The sequence below is a fragment of the Neolamprologus multifasciatus genome, chromosome 1, assembly GCF_963576455.1.
Source record: "Neolamprologus multifasciatus chromosome 1, fNeoMul1.2, whole genome shotgun sequence".
NCBI lineage: Eukaryota > Metazoa > Chordata > Actinopteri > Cichliformes > Cichlidae > Neolamprologus > Neolamprologus multifasciatus.
Genome location: NC_140439.1, coordinates 37,871,107 through 37,890,903, shown reverse-complemented (window position 1 = coordinate 37,890,903; position 19,797 = coordinate 37,871,107). Strand labels below are relative to the sequence as shown.

The following is a 19,797-nucleotide window of genomic DNA, read 5'->3' as shown; positions in this document are numbered from 1 at the left end:
TTTGGCTCTCACACATAAACAGACGATTAAAGTCCGCCTACCTGCTGCCGTTTCTTGAAACGTCTGGTTTTAATCCCAAAAAGTTGATTCTGTTTATCAGAAATGTTTCGTCACTCATCCAAGCGACTTCTTCAGATTCAGTTTCACAGTTTTGAGATTTCCTTGCCTACATGGTTGCTCCTGCATCAAGACATCTGGTTTTAACGTGTGTAACATTAAATAATATTTGATATCAGCTAATATTTGCAAAGTTGTTTCACATAAACGTTCGTATCTACTAAAGCAGGAAGGATGGAGCGTTTGATGGAGAGGCTGTGATGGTGAAGTGGCAACTAAAGCGCTTAACATGTCAGGAAACAATGTGTGAGAAACGTTATGTGAAAGTGTTTGGCTCATAACCTGTTGGGTCAAACAAAAGGGGGTGGGGCTTATCTCAACCAGCCACCAGAGGGCGCTGTAGTGAATCATATCTGTTATTAATCTCTGTCTCTCTTCCACAGCATGTCTTTTATCCTGTCTTCCTTCTCTCACCCCAACCAATCACAGCAGATGGCCCCGCCCCTCCCTGAGCCTGGTTCTGTTGGAGGTTTCTTCCTGTTAAAAGGGAGTTTTTCCTTCCCACTGTCGCCAAAGTGCTGCTCATAGGGGGTCATATGATTGTTGGGCTTTTCTCTGTATCTATGAAGCGCCTTGAGGCGACATTTGTTGTGATTTGGCGCTATATAAATAAAATTGAATTGAATTGAATTGAATAGTGTAATCCATCCATCAAGAATAAACTTCAGCAGCAGAAGCTGCTCTTTTTATCTTCACATCTTCTTGTTTTTAACCTGTTTGTCCCTCTGTGCTTCCAGCCGGTCCAGCGGTCCAGCGCTCTGGTCAACCCGGCGGTCATGTTCGGCACACGAAAGACCTGGGACCTCGGCCACGCCCCCTGCCTGCAGGATCTCTGGAAGAAAGACCTCTCATTGGATGGTGAGTCAGCCGCCTACCTCCGGAAAGAAACAGCAGCGTGGCTGCATATTTTCTGTGTGTGTGGAGGAGAGGTGAGTCATACCTGTGTGTATGAATGAAGCTCGGCGGTCAGAGGAATCCTGGGACTGTCAGTGGGGGGGGGGACAGGTGAGCTGAAACCGTCACGTTTGCTTTATTGACCGCTGCTCGCTGTGTTTTTCTCAGCTGCTCGTTTCTCAGCGCGAGTCCCTGGAGAGCCGGATCAGGTTAACAAACACTGCAGCTATTGTCTGTCCTGTTCACTCGTCAGACTTTCATTCTGCCCCCTCAGCCACAGCCGTGTGTTTAAAGAGGCTCAGGGCTCCAGGTTTGTTTGAACGAGGGTTTAGGCGATTACAGGAAAGGGCAAACCTGCAGTTATTTTCATAATGTCGGTAAAACTTGTGTCTGAAACTTCAAGTTTCAGTTTATTGTGAGTGAAACCGGACGAGCAGGTGGAATAAGCTGAGGTAAGCTGGTTCACATTCCTGCTGCATAAAAACTTAAATGTCCTGTGGATTAAAATTAATATCAGCTTAAAACTTTTCATTCTACCTGCTCGCAAGTTTCATCACGTCCTTGGCACTGCTGCAGGAAAGTTTGAGATTGAGATTTGAGATACTTTGTTGTCACGGTTCGATATTTTTTCGATACAAAAAAAATGTTCATGCTTTTTTAATTTGTCATTTATTAAAATTATAAATATATATTTTAACTCAAAAGTACAGTTTTTAAATTTAATGTTGCTGGAACAACAAAGTAATAAAAAAATAAATCTATCTGATGGAGAAATCCCTCATCTTTGGAAAAGAGAGTTTATTACAGAGAAATGTCTCTTTCCAAAATAAAAGCTCTACTATACGCTTCTTCTGGGCTATATTCTCAGCAGCATATTAAACATATCAGGTCCCCATAAGGAGAATCATGTGCTAACGGCTGTCTAAATGACTCGGGTAAAGTTTGTAGCATGCGTGCTTGTTGTGTTTGTCTGCTTCCACTTGTCTTTGCACGAGGATGATGTCAGAGTAAATGTGCAGTCATATTCGTTGTGTTCCCACTAGTGCTGTCAGCGTTAATCTGAAATTACGTTAACGCCACAACACGGCAAATCTCCGTTAACGAGCTACCGCGGATCGCCCCGTGCGTGGGGCTGGACGGCCAACACGTTAACGAGCTAACTGCGCTAACGCACTAGTTCCCACCCATGTAATTGAGCATTGCGTGGCACATCCAACATACTGTTTTACTTTAGTCCATGACGCGCTTACCTTCAGGGTCATACGTCACATGAAAACCAAAATAGTTCCAAACGCCAGATCTGAATGAGGGTGGGGGAGGTTCAATTTGCCATGTTGCAACGAGCTTAGCTTCTGTCTTGCTAGCTTGCGCTGCGCTCAGTGAATCTGCATTCGACTACTCCGCCTAGGCTGCACTGTCGAGCACAGATCCACTGAGCGCTCAACACAGACAGCACCGTCAGAAGGAAAGTTGATAAAATAAATAAAAAAATTTGTGTTGTTCGATACATATGTGTACCGAACCGAAAGCGCTGTATCGAACGGTTCAATATCGATACGAGTATCGTTGCACCCCATATATATAGATAGATAGATAGGAGAATAATAAAAGGAGCAACTCTCTTTTAGGGTTTATATTTTTTTAAGCGATGTGCTGGGAGTTCGTCTGCAGGAAGTTTCAAGCGTCAGACTCTTGATTTCCTGCACTCTGCTGAATTTTTATGCACCGTTTTGATTTGTATCCCTGCTGAGTCGACACATCCAGGCGCTTCATTCGTCTGTCGTCTCCTCTTTGTGATTACCTGACTTGAGTGTAATGGGTTGATCATTTGCTCTGATATCGGGGCGATTTTCAGTCTTTTGTTCGGGGAAGCTCAAATAAAGAAATATTCTGCACACGTCACATATTTAAGACGTGCACATCTGAGCTCATTGAGACTGAGAACCAGGAGCTCAGGTAGCATTTACTGAAGGTTGATTTGCAAACGAGCAGCAACACTTTAGAAGCCACTTTTAAATTAGTTTTCTGGTTCATGGTTTGTGCAGTGCTTTCACTTTTAAAACTTTGAGAATCTTCATAAATTACTTTGGTGTCTGGGCTCTCCCTCAGAGATGTTACTCCTACAGTTCAGTTGGTTGTTCTGAATGAGATGCTTCACGAGTGCCTCCTAGATGAGGTGTTTAACTGGCAGGAGACCTCAGGGCAGATCTATATCTTGGCTGGTCTGGGAACGCTTCAGTGTCCCTGCTGGAAAGCTGGAGGAGGAGGTGGCTGAGGGGAGGCAGGTCTGGAAACAGGCCGATCAAACGAGGCAGGCCTGACACTTCCCACAATGCTTTAGGGGGACACAAACATACGATATCAGCCAGCTTGTAGTCGTGAGTAACACGACCGTCTGCAGCTCTGATATTTGTTTAGAAGCTCCTGTTTGCAGGAGTGTTACAGACAGCTGTTAGTGAATCTGCTGCAATACTGAACAAATGAATATGAACATGAATATTCAGACGAAGGATCTTTAAGTTCTAGTAGTTTATTCTGATCAGCGATGAGATTATTCTCAGGACAGTAAATCCAAAGCTGTGTGTTTCTGTGTGTTCAGACTCTGAACACTCGAAGGTGTGTAACTGAATATTTCCTTGTGTTTTCTTTGCTGTCGGGCTGACATCTGCACGTTGGCGTCAAACGTAAAGTGAGTCAGAAACGTTGACAGATTTGTTACGTCAACAAAACGAAGCTGCCAGTCCGATCTGCAGCTTCACGCTCAGCGACACGTCACAGTACAAACGGAAAGATCCCAACACGAGTGCCTCCTAGATGAGGTGTTTAACTGGCAGGAGACCTCGGGGCAGATCTATATCTTGGCTGGTCTGGGAATGCTTCAGTGTCCCTGCTGGAAAGCTGGAGGAGGAGGTGGCTGAGGGGAGGCAGGTCCGGGCATCTCTGCTCCTGAAAGTGTAAAAATGGATGGATGGATTTCTGTTGTTAGTTTTTAAGGCTGGCTATGAAGACAGGGGCGGTATCATGTAAAACACATCATACTTCTTTTGGGGAGGGGGGCATTTTTACTTTAACGAGTCAGTAACTTCACCTTTTGTCATCTGTTGAAAGATAAACCTGCAGTTTTCTCTCTCTGAAATTCCCACCCAAGGAAAGGAATCTCCTGGTGATGAAACTCTCTCCCCGGAGTTTGTGGGTTCCTCCTGTGGTGGAAATGCAGGTTGTCTGTTGCCAAACAACAAAGGCTTTAAACAAAGTGGTGATGAGCCGCCGTCTGTGAAATTCAGGGTGGATACTGACGTGGATTTGGTTACTGTGCAATGTTCTCTTCAAGGTCTCCATTAAAACTCTTTTGATTATTTAGCCAGAACAAAACTGGTCAGTGGGATCTTCTTTGCTGACACGCTTTATAGAGGCTGAGGGATATTGAGGTGAAGGCAGTGACGCTGCAGCATTTCCCTGTCAAACTGGGTCATACTCAAAATGTGATGAAATATGAAAGTGTAACTGGAGGCCGGAGGAATGCGGACCGTCAGACCTGTAATTTCTAACACGTCAGCAGCGTGTTGGACCTGTGAGCTGAGGTTTCAGCATTTTTTTTTCTTTCCATGTGTAAACATTTACTGTGATGCAGGAAAAGCGAACGCGCAGTACTTCTGTGTAATCCTGTTTTCTAATCCGTCATTATTTGGTTTAAAGCAGGTTTTCTGCTCAGTTTGAGTCCACGATGCAGCTCTGAATGTTAAACTTGGACAAGGAAACACTAAAACGATGTCTGAAGGTCGGTGAACAGCTGACTTACAGAAAATAAGATTTAAACTGTTTATGGGCCCTTTGTTCACCTGGAGCAAAAGCACAAATAAGAAAAACATTCAAACAAAATCAGGGAAAAGAGACGAATAGCTCGAGACTTTAGTTTCTGTTGTTTTCTATTGTAATATTGGGCGTCACAGACCGTCAGTGCCCAATATTACAATAAAGTAATACACAGTTTCACAGCACACTTGTTTTCATGTCTGCCAGCTGGAGTCATGTGAGTGATGAGTGCCATTATATTGTCAGATGGAGGCGGTTTGAACATAGCTTTGCTTTGCAGTGAGCTCCTGTAGCTTACAACAATAGTTTCCCCTGACAGTCTTTTTTTTCTTTTAGCGGTATTTTGTTTTACTTCCTAACAAACGACGTTTGGTTAACACACCACGGGCCTATTGTACGAGGTGTTGCAGAATAAGCGGATCTCTTTTGTGTCTTTCTTTAACCCTTTAAAGCCGGTGGGAGCAGCACGCTCCGTTTTGCGTAACTATTTTTAAATCCCGGTAGCACTGCAACCACGTAAGCTAGCGCAATATATTTTTTTGAACCTGAGGAGTTGTACTTACATCTTATGCCATCAGCTTGTCCTCGGTCACAGTTTCCTTCCACATATAACTTTGCAAAAACTGCATAAAAAGCACTTGCAGCAACAAAAACATAATATTCCAGAAACACGCTTTGCCGATCCGATCAGCTGTTTATAACACTTCCTGCGTCCATCAGCGCGAACTATCGCATGTCCGCCATGACCTGCCCGAAACTGGAAGTGACGTCATTTTGCGGAAATGTACTTTTTCACCATCAGGGCCTCATGAGCCTATACTGGTGTTTTTAAAAGTTATGTTTGACTTTATGACTTTCTGGGATGCTTAGGACTCATATTGCACTGCTGGAAATAGTTTATTTTGATGCATATGCTGCTTTTTTGCAAATTTGCATTATAATATTTATTTTCATTTTTCCTGCAGTATATAAAAATTGGTGTATTTCAAAAATAAAACTATGAAGACACTCAAAATAAATTTCCTGTGGTGGGAAACTATTTTGTGCAACTTTTTTGTATTTACAGTTTTGAGGGATAAGCCTCTTAAATTTCTCTAACTAGAAATATATGTTAAAAAAACAATTTTAAATTTTTTTTGTAGTTTATTGCACTTTTTTGCAATTTATGTAATTACTATGCACTTAATGCAGACATATTATTAGAATTTGGGCTGTAATGGTTGTATTGATGTATATCAACTTGAAATGCTCCCAAAAATGGCTCCACAGCATGTAAAAAATATAATATAAGCTCTGGCAGACTTGGTTCTATGGTAGGGTTAAAGGGTTAAATAAGCGGCACATAACTTAGTCGTTTAACTCAACCATCTAGATGTGTGAAATTCTCATCCCTGAGGAGCGGCCAAGTCAAGGCGTGACTAAGGGTTCTCACAAAGATGGAAAAACGGGTTTGTGTGTATATTTGTGTACCTGTTTAAACATATTTGTGGGGACCAACAGTCCTGTCCAAGTTTTGAGACTGAAAATGTGGTTTTACTTTCAGGGTTACACTAGGTTATGGTTAGGTTACGGCTGAGGTTTAGCGTTAGTGTTAGGCATTTGTTTTTTAGGGTTAGGAAAGCATTCTCCCCATTAGATGTCCTCACTAAGATATTAAAACGTGTGTGTGTGTGTGTGTGTGTGTGCGCGCACAGAGAGCGGATTGTTCTCAGGTTGATAAGATCACACACTTAAAGAAACTTGTGGTGACGTTCACACACACACCTGTGAGCAGGTTAATGTGTCAGTGGCTGTTATCAGTAGTTATGTGGTTGGACTGGTTTCCATGGAGCTGCAGGTTTACTCAGGAGGAGAACGGGGGCTGAGAGAGAGGAGCTCAGCTTGTTTCTCGCTGTGACCTCAATAATCACTGATCACTTAAATCTGCTTATAGATTACCTTACACCCACTCAGAAGGTGCTTTCTTCTGAGCTCATTAAGGTGGGACCATAGTTTAATTTCACAACGAGGTTTTAACACGTGAACTTTAACAATCGAGCCATTGTTCGATTTTCAGTCGGAGTATCCGTGTCGTCTTCTTTTGGAAGATGCACTTTTAATTTTAACGTTAAAAACAGTTCATTACTAAATGGAAATGATGCCGAGTAACACATGACATCATATAACTAAGCTGTGTCTCCCGTGTCTCCGCAGCGAGCTCAGTGGACTTCCTGATGAGTGATGGTGAAGACGACGGCTCCTTCCTTTCTCTGCCAAGCACCGCCTTCTCGCAGCGCCCCTCTCTGACCGCCGAGCTCAGTGAAACGAGCGCAACCAGCCAGCAGCTGATTATCCAGGTAAACGACCAGCACAGACAATCGACTAATCAGGAGACTTGAAACGACCATAAAAGCATAAACTGAGGCTCGACTGAGCGCGCTCACTTCATGCTGCACGGCGGCATGTCTGCAGCGACGGCGCTGACTCGCAGCTGACATCAGCATAAAGTGACAATGTTCAGCTGACCGAGCCTCTGTGTTTACGCCTCGGGGACGCTTCCTGTCCTGCTCGTCACATCTGTGACACGACTGCTGACGCTCTCTGAGTGTTGTTGCTCCGTCAGGTGACGTTGGCGACATGCAAACGTTTGCAGACTGACGAATGAGGCTTTGAGGCCCAGACTATAAAAGATGTTCACTTTTATTCTTTGTCTTCCGCCTGTCAGATTTCTGGTTTTCTTGTCCGTCCATCATTCCCTCCGTTTTTGTTTTTCATGCCGTCTTCATCTGCAGAGGGTCACCTGGTCGTGCTGGTGGACTCCTGCCAACGTAAAAACCTTCACTGTCCTTGTTGCTCGCTGTAGATTCTTCTTCTTCTTCTGTATTTTTCTGTAGCGTTTCCCTTTTTGTCTCTGACAGGAAGCGGTCGTAGTGAGCGTGTAGACGTTGTGAGCTTCTAGAAACGTGTCAAAATTAAGAATCTGTTGCACAGCCTGGATAACTGTTGCCGCTGATTGATTTGTGCTTGTCGTGTGTTTTCAGACCCTACAGGACAAAGTTTGCGAGTTTCAGGCTCGACTTCACTCTGAAGAAGTAGCCCGCCACCTGCTGGTCCAGCAGCTGCAGCAAAGTGTCAAAGAGAAGACGGGTGGAGGCGTTAAGACGCTGCAGGAGGAGCAGACGTCAGAGACGCCCAACGGTCAGTGTTTGTAGAAAGATAATTCCATTCGATGCGACTGATCTTTAATTTTATTCCAAGATGGCAGGCCCTGCAGTCCTCTGTAGTGACGTAAACGTGTCTGTGTGTTTGTAGGTGTGAGGGTGGTGCAGCCCAGCGACCCTGCGGATCGTCTCAGCTGTCCAGAGGAAGAGCAGCTCGTTACTCGGCTGCGCACACAGGTACGTCTGCAGGAAACCCACTGATCAAAATAGGGCTGCCACGATTAGTCGACTAGTCACGATTATGTCGACTATCAAAATCGTCGACGACTAATTTAATAGTCGACGTGTCGTTTGAAGCTTTGTAAGATCACAAAAGACGCAGGAATAAGTAGTAGGATTTAAGAGTGTAATAACGGACTGAAACAGAAGATGGCAGCACTGCATGTACAAGGATGCCAGCTGCCGTTAAACCCCGAAGAAGAAGAAGCTCTGTCCCAGAATTCATAGCGCAGCCCAGCTCAGTTTCCAACAATGGCGGCAGCTAGTTAGCTTTAATATTACTCTTATTATTCTTTCTGGGTCACAAAATAAACGTTTAACATATTTTCAGGCGAGAATGTAGCTGTGTAAACCTCAAATATCTGCTCAGTTTATCAAGACACCACATATTTTCAAAAGCGCTCCGACGTTTTCGGAGATGTCTGTCACCCACTAGCTCGATAGCTAGCCGGGGGCTAGGCTAACTAGAGCCGTGAGAACACCGGACTCCCGCTAATCGTTTTCAAACCCAGCACTGTCTTTCGCTACTCAGGTTAAGCATGATATATAAGTCACTTAGATAACTTAAAAATGTTATTGTTTGGCTTTTTTTTAGTATTTTATTTGTTCCTGAGTAAATCGGTTTGGCTGAGATTAAAGTTATAGTTTTTACACAGCTGAATAAACGTCAAGCAGACAGCTGATTATCAGAAGTGTGAGATGCTCGAGAATATACTCCGGTGTCCTGTTATATTTTAGATAGCAAGGAGTTTATTAAACTTCATCGAAACAATCTGCAAATTTCATTAAAATTTAATAAACTATCATCTTGTCTTTATTTTTAGTTAGCACATACCTTAAACACTTAAAGCTGTAAGCTAATGATAGTTATATAAGAGCAGATGCTGCTGGTGCAAGAAGCTGTACGTTTCACGTCCAATGGATGATGATCTGATTAGTCGACTAATCGCAAAAATAATCGGTGACTAGTCGATTATCAAAATAATCGTTTGTGGCAGCCCTAGTGTCAAATTTAAAGCGAGTCAGAAACGTTGACAGATTTGTTACATCAACAAAACGAAGCTGCCGGTCAGATCTGCAGCTTCACGCTCAGCGACAAACGGAAAGATCCCAACTATCGAATCTCTGTGTGACATTCAGCAGAAAGCTGATCTGAATGCGATCTGCAGCTGAGCCTGCGCGTTTTGAAATGGACATGTTTAACTGAGACGTGCAAGATATAAAAACAGGGTTAAAAGTTTGTTTTTTACCTTTTAATGATGTTCTTTGGCATCTGCAGGTGGAGGAGCTGGAGGAGAAGCTGTTGGATCAGACCCAGGAGGTGGAGAGACTTCGCTCTGAACTGGTGAGACCCTGCTGGACCATATTCCTCAAAAACGCATGCGCGTGTCTGTGTGGGGACACTTGGACCCACATCTTAAACTTTAACTCAAAACCTGAAGCTCGTCTGAAGGTTGCTCCAAAACGAGGGCTGGATGCAGTTTCCCTGTTGCTCCTGTTTGACAAAAACGACTCATTTTCAGTAAAATGTCCCAGTTTTGCAACAAAAGTGTTTGACTTTATGCAACAACATCCTGACTTTGGAAAAAATGTTCCTGCTTTGCAGAACAAATGTCCTCATTGTCCAGCCAGGAAAAGTGAGACAGCACTTGGTCATGTGGTCATGATGTTATCGATTAATGGGAAATTTCCCCTCCTGATCTATTTATTTATTTATTTTAAAACTCTCCAAGATTCAGGAGAATGTTTACTTCATATGTCTCAGTAAATGGAAGTGCAGCTTAATGAGAGAAACACTTTCCTAATAAAATAACTCAATAAGGGGTCAGCTTTAGAAGAAGGTCGGGTTTCGCGTACAGGAAAAATGTTTTTCAGTTGTTTTAAATCATATTTATTGATTGCCAGGTTGATGCGTCCCTCCTGAGGACGCTGCAGACATGCAAACATCAAACAAACGTCCTACTACACAGCACCAGTTTCATTTTGCCCAAAAACAGTGGCCACAAACACAAACACACGGCTTTATTTTTCTAATTTTTGCATCATTTCAAATTTTGCCAGGAGGCTGGGCCGGCCTTTGTGAGGACCCTAATGTGCAGCTGTGTTAAATGTTGGTACACTCTGATTGACAGACATTAAGGTGTTTGTGTGTCTTTGTGTCCTTTAGGGGGCGACAGACCTGGAGAAGCAGCTGGAGCTGCTGCTGGTGGAGAATGAGCGTCTGAAGCAGGAGCTGAAGTCATGCAGGAGCTCAAAGCTTCAGAAGCTCGATGCTGCCGCAGAGACCTGCAGCTGCAGCCACTGCCCCCACAGCCAGGTAACGTGCATGTGCGCGGGCTCACTCGGCAGCCTGCTCCAGGTGTGCTGACGAGCTTAAACTCCTCGCTGTGTGCTGCAGGACGCGGAGGCCCTGCAGAGGGAGGTGTCCCGCTGGGAGACCCAGGCCCGGCAGAGGGAGCGGCGGCTAGCTGAGCTGGAGAGAGAGCTGCTGGAGAAAAGCTCCAGGACGGAGGCCCTCCAACGGCAGCTGGACGACTCCACCCGGCAGCTGGACGACAGCCGCAGGCAGCTGGAGGAGTCGAGGCGGAGGCAGGGGGAGGCTGAGCAGAAACTCACCCTCCGGCTGCAGGAGTGCGAGGAGGAGCTCGCCAGACAGGCAGCGACGCCCCCCAGAGTCAAAGTGAGGATGCTGGTCAGGTTGAAGGAGATTAGATTAGATTCATGCCTTCAGTTTTTCAGGAGTTCCATTAGATCTGAAGTAGCTGAGTAACTCTACCATGAGAATGAAGCTAAATCTAAATCTAATCGGCTCTAATTGTCTGGTGTTCCTCAGTATGTGACGCAGATGGTGGAGGTGGAGTCGGCGGACTCTCAGAAAGCTGTGGCCGAGTTGCAGGTGAAGAACAACGCCCTGCAGGAGCAGCTTTCTGCGCAGAGGCAGCTGCTGCGAGAGCTCGAGACGCAGCTGCACGAGTCGCAGAGGACCTGCGCTCAGCTCAGGACGCAGGTAAGTTCACCTGCAGTCGCACGTCAGCTCGTCTGGTTAGGTAGAGTCGCAGACACCTAAAAACCTCAGCGAGGCTCCAGAAGTGCTGCAGAAGCCAGCTTTGCCTTTTCCTCCTCGTCTTCCTCTTTAATGTCACCGGCAGCTCTATGGACGTGAAGGAGGAGACGAGCAGAAGTCGTTTTTGTTCAGCGCTTTTTTAACTACGACATTCCCATAAAGACATGATGTTGGGTCAGAATAAATCATTTTGATGTGAACCAGACGTTTTCTTCACCTGTGGTGTGGTGAGGCAGACCTCAGATCAGCCAGTTTCCAGGTTAACCCCTACGCTTCACCTTTTCCTCTCCGCATGCATCCGGTTGCAGCTCCTTGCAGATCGAGGCCGTCTGTGCGGCCTCCTGTCCAAGGCCGTCGGCCGGCGCAACAGCGAGGTGGTTCGCAGGTTATCGAAGGTTGGCCACACAGTCCTTTTCCCCGCCTACCCCGTGACATCATTAATGTTCAGAGAACAGAGGTCACAGCGAGCGACCGCCCCTGACCGAGAACGCCGGCACTGAAGCTGCCAGATAAACCAGACACGTCAGCCACCGACGCCATCGTTTGTTACGATGCAAAGACGCGATACACAAGTTTTATTAAAAAATGATTACATGAGGGTAAAACGGCAACGATGTGATGGCAGAAGTAAAGATCTTGTTTAATTGGATAAAAATTTAAATATGAAGACATGAATCGGTGGTTTGAACTGGTTTAACTGGGACGCTTCAGAGCCTCAGACCCTGTGTGATCACCCAGTGTGTGGTTTTTAAACCATCCCAGTAACTGTCCCAGTGCTCCCTGGTTATTGCAGGCTGCGTTCACATTAAAATACAAAGCTTTTTATTTTGGTTGTTCTAGTTTAGCATAAAGAAAGCGTTAGCCCAGCTCCAGGTAAGAACCAACCTGGCGAGCAGCTGCTGGATGTTTAATTTAGTTTTTAAAATTGTGGAAACGCATCACAACCGTTAGTCATCAGTGTGAAGAAGCCTTCCTGTATGTTCCTGATACACCTGTGTGTTCTCCTGTGACACTAGCTTTTGTGTTAGCTGTTCGCTTTGACAGTGTGTAAAAAATATTTACTAACTGCTGCTTAGCTAACTAAGCTAACATCAGCTAAGTTAGCTAATGTTAGCTTAGCTAACTAAGCTAACATCAGCTAAGTTAGCTGATGTTAGCTGATGTTTGCTGGTAATCCTGAAGGTTTTTTTTCCTCGCTGCATTTGAAGCGTCACTAAAGTCTGAGATGTTTCCTTGTTCTTGTTAGCTTTGTGATCAGGTGTGTCTGGTATAGCTGATGTAATGTTATTCTGAATATAACTTTAATTAAACATGAAAACAGTCAGGTAATGGAAGTTATCCTCTAAGAAATTCCATGTTTGAAATGTAAAATTAAATTCTGAGTTCTTGTGAATCCAATAATTTTAGCTGTAAATGTGAAATTATATTTAAAATTTGAGTTTCCAAGTAACATCAATAAGTCATTTTAGTCCTAATTAAAGATGCCTACAGTTTATTTTTCACTAGCAAAAACATTTTTCATTTCTTATTAGTGAAACTGTAGATCTGTAATTAATGTATTTATATTTTGAAATAACTGTAAATGTAATTTGGCCTTTTTGTAATTTATGTTGATATTATCTGCAGCTTACTTCTCATTGGTCAAAATGTCGTTAATTAGTATCAACATTTCACATAATGTTTAACGTTATGGAACCAAGTCAAACCTGAATCGGGGATATTTAAAAGTTTTCCGTGAGGCTCGTCGTACAGATGAACACAAAGGCAGAAACTCGATGATGTGCTCGGGTGTGTATTCTGACTCTGGCCTCCACCTGTGTGCATCCGCCCTCCAGATCCTGGTCTATGAAGGAGAGATGGAGCGAGCTCAGGGTCAGCTGGAGGCGGAGATGCAGAACCTGGAGGAGGAGAAGAACCGCGTCATCGAGGAGGCGTTCATCCGAGCTGAGAGCGAGATGAAGGCCGTCCACGAGAACCTCGCAGGTCAGACGCAGTTTCCTGTTGGTCTGAACCGCAGACTGTGTATATGGGCTCGGTGACCATTCCCATGTTGTATGTTGTTCTTGGTAACATCCAAATAAAATCACTCAGACATCTTGGAGAGTCTGTTAGTACAGTAACCTCACAGCAGCCATATTATTGGTCATCTGAAGACATTAAAAATGCTCCAACAGCACAAACATGGTCCAGTTCAGGGACTCTGGTTAGTTGAGGTGAAGTCAGCAGAACGCTACAGAGGCCACACCCCTAATAATGCAAATTTTAATGCAGGCGACTCACCAGGCATTATAAAGGAGGAAATCATCTGCAGAGACCGAACAGTTTGTGTATCCGGCTGTAAACACGTTTATTTCTGCTGCAAAGTTTTAACTGGGGAGTCTATGGGGACCGACTCACTGCTGCCTCTGCTGGATGTTGGAGGAACTGCAGGTCTTGACGCTCCCTCGTTAGCTTCATTTGTTGTTGTTGTTGTTGTTGTTGTTGTTGTTTACAGGTGTGCGTATGAACCTGCTGAGCCTGCAGCCGGCCCTCAGGACTCTCACCTCGGACTACAACTGTCTGAAGAGGCAGGTACAGGACTTCCCCTTCATGCTGGACAAAGCAATCACGGAGGCCAAGCAGGAGGTGAGTCAGAGCCCTGCCGTCATGGTTACGCTCGGAGATGGGTTGAGTCAAGATGCCCTTTAAATGGGGTTAATTCATACAAATGATTTTGCAGTCATTCTATAAATATAAAGTGTGTGTGTGTGTGTCAGATCTGCCAGGTGATCAGTGAGGTGAGCAGCACCAACCAGGAGCTGCTGCGTAAATACAAGCGAGAGATGAACCTGAGGAAGAAATGCCACAACGAGCTGGTTCGACTCAAAGGTCTGAAACAAGCTTCGTGTTTTCTGTCCGACGTCTTTGTGCATTTAAAACGTTTCAGAGCTCCCGCTCTCACCTGCTCGCTCACACACCTGATCGCAGATTTTAATACTTAAAAAGCTATTAAAGAGCTTTAAAGAAGCACATATCAGTCTGCAACATGGAGCATATAGCTGCATTTTATTTTGAAGGAGGTGAGAACCTGCTTTTCCTTGTTTCCTGTCATGTCTCACTGACGAGCTCATACCAAAAACTTAAGCATCAGGCTACTCCAGACATCAAACACAGGTACAGAGGGGCAGCCAATCAGAATAAAGTTGACATAAAGAGGGCGGAGCTCTAAATCGGCTCGTTTCAGATGGAGAATGAACTCCGCGGAGGATAAAGGATTATTTTGAGCCATGATTCATGCAAAGCTGCTCTGGTAGAGACCGATAGTCTCACCTGTGCAGATGCAGGAAATGACCTCGTCTGTTTGAACAAAATGTTCACCGTGCTGCTGTGTTTGGTCTCCAAGGTAACATCCGTGTGTTCTGTCGCGTCCGGCCGGTCAGTCAGGAGGAGCAGGACTCCGCCGATGCCAAAACCATGCTGAGCTTCGACTCGGACGACGACGCCATCCTCTACCTCTCTAACAAGGGCAAGGTCATGACCTTTGAGCTGGATAAAGTCTTCCCCCCTCACGCCACGCAGGAAGAGGTGAGCGTCCTCGGAACGTTTAGATTGTTGAACTTCAAAATAATGAAGCCTGAAACGACCTCCAGGTCAGAGGCTCGACTTGTGAGCAGATACCCCATTGGTCATCGTGAATAAAGGTGTGCGTCTCATCTGCTGGTTCTCTCTCTGATTGGCTCATCAGGTGTTTCAGGAGGTTCAGGCTCTGATCACTTCCTGTGTTGACGGCTATAACGTCTGCATCTTCGCCTACGGGCAGACGGGCTCCGGGAAAACCTACACCATGGAGGTAGGGCGGGGCTTTTTACATGTATCCGCTCAGGAAAGCTCAGTTTTTGCTCCAATAACGAGACACAAATTCAAATGTAAGTGAAATGTAATCGAGATGTCGCTGAATACACCTGTAAACTCCGCCTCCTCTGCCTGTGGACCTTCAGGGTGTCGCTGATAACCCCGGCATTAACCAGCGTGCTCTGCGGCTGCTGTTCTCCGAGGTATCGGAAAAAGCTCCAGACTGGGACTATAAGATGACCGTCAGCATGGTGGAAATCTACAACGAGACGCTGCGGTGAGGAAAGAGCTCTGAGGGCCTCTGACCCTGTAGACTGATGATGGCTTCATTTACATGTAAACTACAGTGTTTGTTTACAGCGATGAGGAAACATGAGGATGTGTTTCAGGGTTTGAAGTGTGGAGGTCTGTTATCGCAGGTTTTACTCCCGCCTCCTCGTATGGGAGCAGCTGCAGAGCAGTTATGTAAAGCTCCATCTGTCCAGCTGTTGTGTAACAAAACATCTGTGCAAAGAGTCAGAGCTCAACATCTGGCGAAAGGTTTTGTTGGCAGAAACATTCAGAGCTCTGAAGGTCAGATTAAACTCAGATGATCAGACTGAACAACACGAAACAGAAAAACGCAGAAAGGTTAAAGGTTTGTTTCATGCTTCAAATTACGTATCTCTTCAGACCCCTGAGTTCTGTTTTAATCAGCCTTCGTTGTTGCACTCAAGCCCTGAGTCGAAACCTGCGGGCACTCAAACGCCTCTGTTGCCTTCAGGGACCTGCTCGGGGAGAATCCGTCTGACAAGCTCGACATAAAGATGAATCCCGACGGCAGCGGCCAACTCTACGTCCCCGGGCTGACCGAGATCACCGTGCAGAGTCCCGAGGACATCAACAAGGTGAGGACTTCCTGCTTGTCCTTTAGTGTAACACGCCTGATGATCATTTGCCCTCCTGTGATGATGGATGACGGCTTGTGTTTGTTTTGCAGCAAAACCAAATGTAAAAAAACAAACAAACAAAAAACAACTTTTGTGGATTTTTTTGTTTTTTACTGTTTGCAAACATGTGGATCTGAAAATCATCTTGAGCAGGAATGATGTGTTCAGCTCCCAGCGGCTCATGGTTAGTCTGTTTACCTGTCTGCAGGTGTTTGAGTTGGGTCACGTCAACAGAGCGACAGCCTGCACCAACCTGAACGAGCACAGCTCGCGGTCACACGCTCTGCTCATCATCACGGTGTCTGGATTCAACACAGCCACTGGCAACCGCACGCTAGGTACACACACACACACGTACGTTTGTTAAGGTGACTGTGTGAGGACTTGTGTTAATGCACAGTATTATCAGGACACCAAACCATCAAACAGCCCCTAAAAGGTACCAGAGTGTGGATCAGATCAGCTGTCTCCTCTTTCTAAAAAGAAAAACCTGACTTACCAAATATTTCGTCTTTTAAAAAAAAATAATTTCCACATAAACTTTACTCTTCCTGTCCCAAAAATGTCTTCTTATTTCAAAGATTATCTTTACAACATAGCTGTATTCCACAAAACTTTCAATAAGGGGTCCAGATTTCATCGGGTTGCCCTCTGAAGAAACATCCTGGTTAGATTCAATGACGTTCCCTGTGGTGCTCACTCTGCTGTGCTCCGGTTTAGGGAAGCTGAACCTCGTGGACCTGGCGGGCTCGGAGCGGATCGGTAAGTCGGGGGCGGAGGGCAGTCGGCTCAGAGAAGCTCAGTGCATCAACAAATCCCTGTCGGCGCTCGGCGATGTCATCAACGCGCTGCGGAGCAAACACTCCCACGTCCCGTTCAGAAACTCGCGCCTCACGTACCTGCTGCAGGACTCGCTGAGCGGAGACAGCAAGACCCTGATGATGGTGCAGGTGAGTCCAGGAGCTGGCCAATAAAAGCGGCGACCTGAACGACCCCACAGGGCTTTGATGAAGGTGACGACTTCCTGTTTGTCATCGTCAGGTCTCTCCGTTGCCCAGCAACATGAGCGAGTCGGTCTGCTCGCTGAAGTTCGCTCAGAGGGTTCGCAGCGTCGAGCTGAGCTCCTCGTCCTTCAGGAAACACGAGAACTCGTCCACGTCATCCTCGCCCACCCACGACAGCGTTGAGGTAAAGACGTGTTTCTTCTTCTTTGGTTTATTCACGATCAGCTGTTGACGGTGTGATGTAGGGTAGAAATAATTGGTTTTATGAGACAATTAACAAAAGTTACCTTTGACCTCTCTCTAGCTGGACTCTCCCCCGGTGACCCCGGTCCCTCTCCCCATCTCTCGGGCCAGCAGCGCCGGCTCCACCCTCTCCTCCGCCTCCAGAACTCCCAGCAGCTCCCGCAGGAGGTCCCAGTCGCAGCTCTCCACAGGTACACTGCGCTCAGAGGTCACATGATTAATTGGGATTGTTGCTAATAAAATGATTTCAGCTGGAAGCTCAGTGTTGTAGTTTTAGCAGCAGCTCGGCGGCTGCTTCCTGTCACCTGATTAAACTGAACCCTGCTTCTTACAAGTCCCCCAGAGCGGCTTTGCATGATTCAGAGTTTAAAATAATCCTTATTTGTCTTACACTGAGCCTTGGTGCAGCTCATCCCCTTCTGCCTGAAGAAGGCTGTTTAGCCCCTCCCCTTTTGAGCCAACTTTCTACTGATTGGCTCTATTTTTTTTTATTTTTTTTTTTATTTTTTTTACTGATGGTTTGAAAAACAAAATCAAGTGGGTGGGGCTTCTGTCTGACATCACACAGTGCCAAGAGTAAAAAAAAAGTTTTGTTGTAACACTGAGCAACCTTCATGCCATTTTTCTGCAGTGCATTGTGGGAAATGTAGGGCGCTGGTGCCTGAGCAGGGGAACAGCGGCAGCCTAAATAATAATAACGATGATAACTCCTGAACATCGCAGGTCTGAGCTGTAAGAGTGGAGGAGGAATTTTCCAGGAACGCCCGCTGTCAGTCTGTCCTCCTCCTTCTTCTTCTGTGTCCTCATTCTGTGGTCTGATTGGTTGGTTTGCAGACAGACAGGTAGACAGAGCCAGCCCATTGGTGGGGGACGGTGGGCAGGTAGGTGGGGGTGTATTGTGATTGGTGGACAGCTTGGCATGGAAGCTCTCAGCATGGCATGGTGCTCCCTCCCCCCGTCTCCTCCACCATCCATCTAATGCTCCTCACCTCTAACCAGTGTGTGTGCGTGTGTGTGTGTGTGTGTGTGTGTGTGTGCATGTGTGTGTGCGTGTGTGCGCGTGTGCGTGCGTGTGTGTGCGTGTGCGTCGCCTGTTCGGCTGCTGGAGTCTTGTATTATCACTCATCGGCTTCTTTTGGAATTCAAGTCACCAGAAATTTACACGTTTGAGGTTTCATCTCATCCCAGGACAGAGAGGTGCAGGACGAGTTGGATAAACTAAAGATGAGAAATGATTCTTAGATTAACATCTGGGAATAATAAAGAAGATAAACGATGAAGGCACTGAGTGCAAAAGCAGCTTAAACCTGCATCCTTTCTGATGACCTGCAGGGGGCGACTCCTCAGTTTGAAAAAGAAGTGCTTTGAAAGTATGATTTATATCCCAGGTAAAGACTTTCCTGGTGAGTTTATGGCCTCGGTTGCTCCTTTCAGGTCTTATCAGGTGTTTAATTTTTAAAATAAAGTTGTGTTTAGAAGGACGGACGATAAACCCATGTGATGATCTCCAGTTTCACTCAGGTCTGGTTACAAAAAGCCATTATGGGGATGTAAAAGCACTGAGAGGCTTCGGAAACAGCTGGAAGGTTTGTTTTGTTTTTTTATAAACCATTTAGTCCTAATGCAGCGAGGCCAGCAGCGTGATCCAGTCTCTAATCCTGCTCCTCTCTGTGCTGCTCTCAGATGAAACTGCAGCTTTTTTTATTTACTCATATTTCTGAATCTGCAGCAGCTAAAACCAAACGAGCCGCCTCTGTCTCTGTTACGGTCTCGTGACTTCCGACTGTTGGTGGGTGTTTGAGTGCGCTGGTGTCCGGATAAATCCCGCCCCTCCCCCTCGCTGCTCTGTGGCCTGGCTGAGCGTCCTCGCTGATGAGCAGAGGATTGTGGGATTGCTTCCTTCCTGCCATGTCTGCACTGATAAATCTGAAAACACTGTTTGTGTCAGTTTGATAGGAACACTTCTGGTTGTTGCTCGTTCACACTGCGGTCAGGCTCAGTCTGAGGTTTCAGCCTCTGTAGATCATCTCGACTGACTCCTGCTGGTTTTTCTGGGACCACTTTTGACAGAAATGCTCGGTGAAAGGTCGTATTGATTACCAGAAGCTAATTGAACAAATGTGACATGAAGACTTGGCCTCAGAGTTGATCTTCAGGTAACGTTAGCAAAGGTTCAATTCAATTCAATTTTATTTATATAGCGCCAAATCACAACAAAAGTCGCCTCAAGGCGCTTCATAGATACAGAGAAAAACCCAACAATCATATGACCCCCTATGAGCAGCACTTTGGCGACAGTGGGAAGGAAAAACTCCATTTTAACAGGAAGAAACCTCCAGCAGAACCAGGCTCAGGGAGGGGCGGGGCCATCTGCTGTGATTGGTTGGGATGAGAGAAGGAAGACAGGATAAAGACATGCTGTGGAAGAGAGACAGAGGTTAATAACAGATATGATTCAATGCAGAGAGGTCTGTTAATACAAA

At 45.7% G+C, this 19,797-nt stretch overlaps 1 protein-coding gene across 14 annotated transcripts in view; it reads left to right on the top strand.

Annotated features, from left to right (window-relative positions):
- kifc3 (kinesin family member C3) overlaps positions 1–19,797 on the top strand; it is a 42,026-nt gene that overhangs the window by 20,446 nt on the left and 1,783 nt on the right. For 7 of the 14 annotated variants that reach the window (XR_014874819.1, XR_014874803.1, XR_014874802.1 and 4 more), the window contains exons 2-23: positions 855–975; positions 7,018–7,160; positions 7,596–7,631; positions 7,845–8,001; positions 8,116–8,201; positions 9,523–9,588; positions 10,411–10,560; positions 10,642–10,923; positions 11,077–11,250; positions 11,616–11,702; positions 13,143–13,290; positions 13,802–13,932; positions 14,064–14,175; positions 14,690–14,871; positions 15,032–15,136; positions 15,285–15,415; positions 15,902–16,025; positions 16,276–16,405; positions 16,788–17,017; positions 17,109–17,255; positions 17,376–17,505; positions 18,038–19,485. Coding sequence is in view for 3 of the 14 variants with exons in the window: in XM_085164457.1 (XP_085020583.1) it covers positions 855–975; positions 7,018–7,160; positions 7,596–7,631; positions 7,845–8,001; positions 8,116–8,201; positions 9,523–9,588; positions 10,411–10,560; positions 10,642–10,923; positions 11,077–11,250; positions 11,616–11,702; positions 13,143–13,290; positions 13,802–13,932; positions 14,064–14,175; positions 14,690–14,871; positions 15,032–15,136; positions 15,285–15,415; positions 15,902–16,025; positions 16,276–16,405; positions 16,788–17,017; positions 17,109–17,255; positions 17,376–17,505; positions 18,038–18,195 (3,030 nt within the window). In the remaining 11 variants the exon portion in view is untranslated. The remainder of the gene's footprint in view (positions 1–854; positions 976–7,017; positions 7,161–7,595; positions 7,632–7,844; positions 8,002–8,115; positions 8,202–9,522; positions 9,589–10,410; positions 10,561–10,641; positions 10,924–11,076; positions 11,251–11,615; positions 11,703–13,142; positions 13,291–13,801; positions 13,933–14,063; positions 14,176–14,689; positions 14,872–15,031; positions 15,137–15,284; positions 15,416–15,901; positions 16,026–16,275; positions 16,406–16,787; positions 17,018–17,108; positions 17,256–17,375; positions 17,506–18,037; positions 19,486–19,797) is intronic. The other 7 variants (XR_014874812.1, XM_085164457.1, XM_085164481.1 and 4 more) reach the window with 7 other exon arrangements.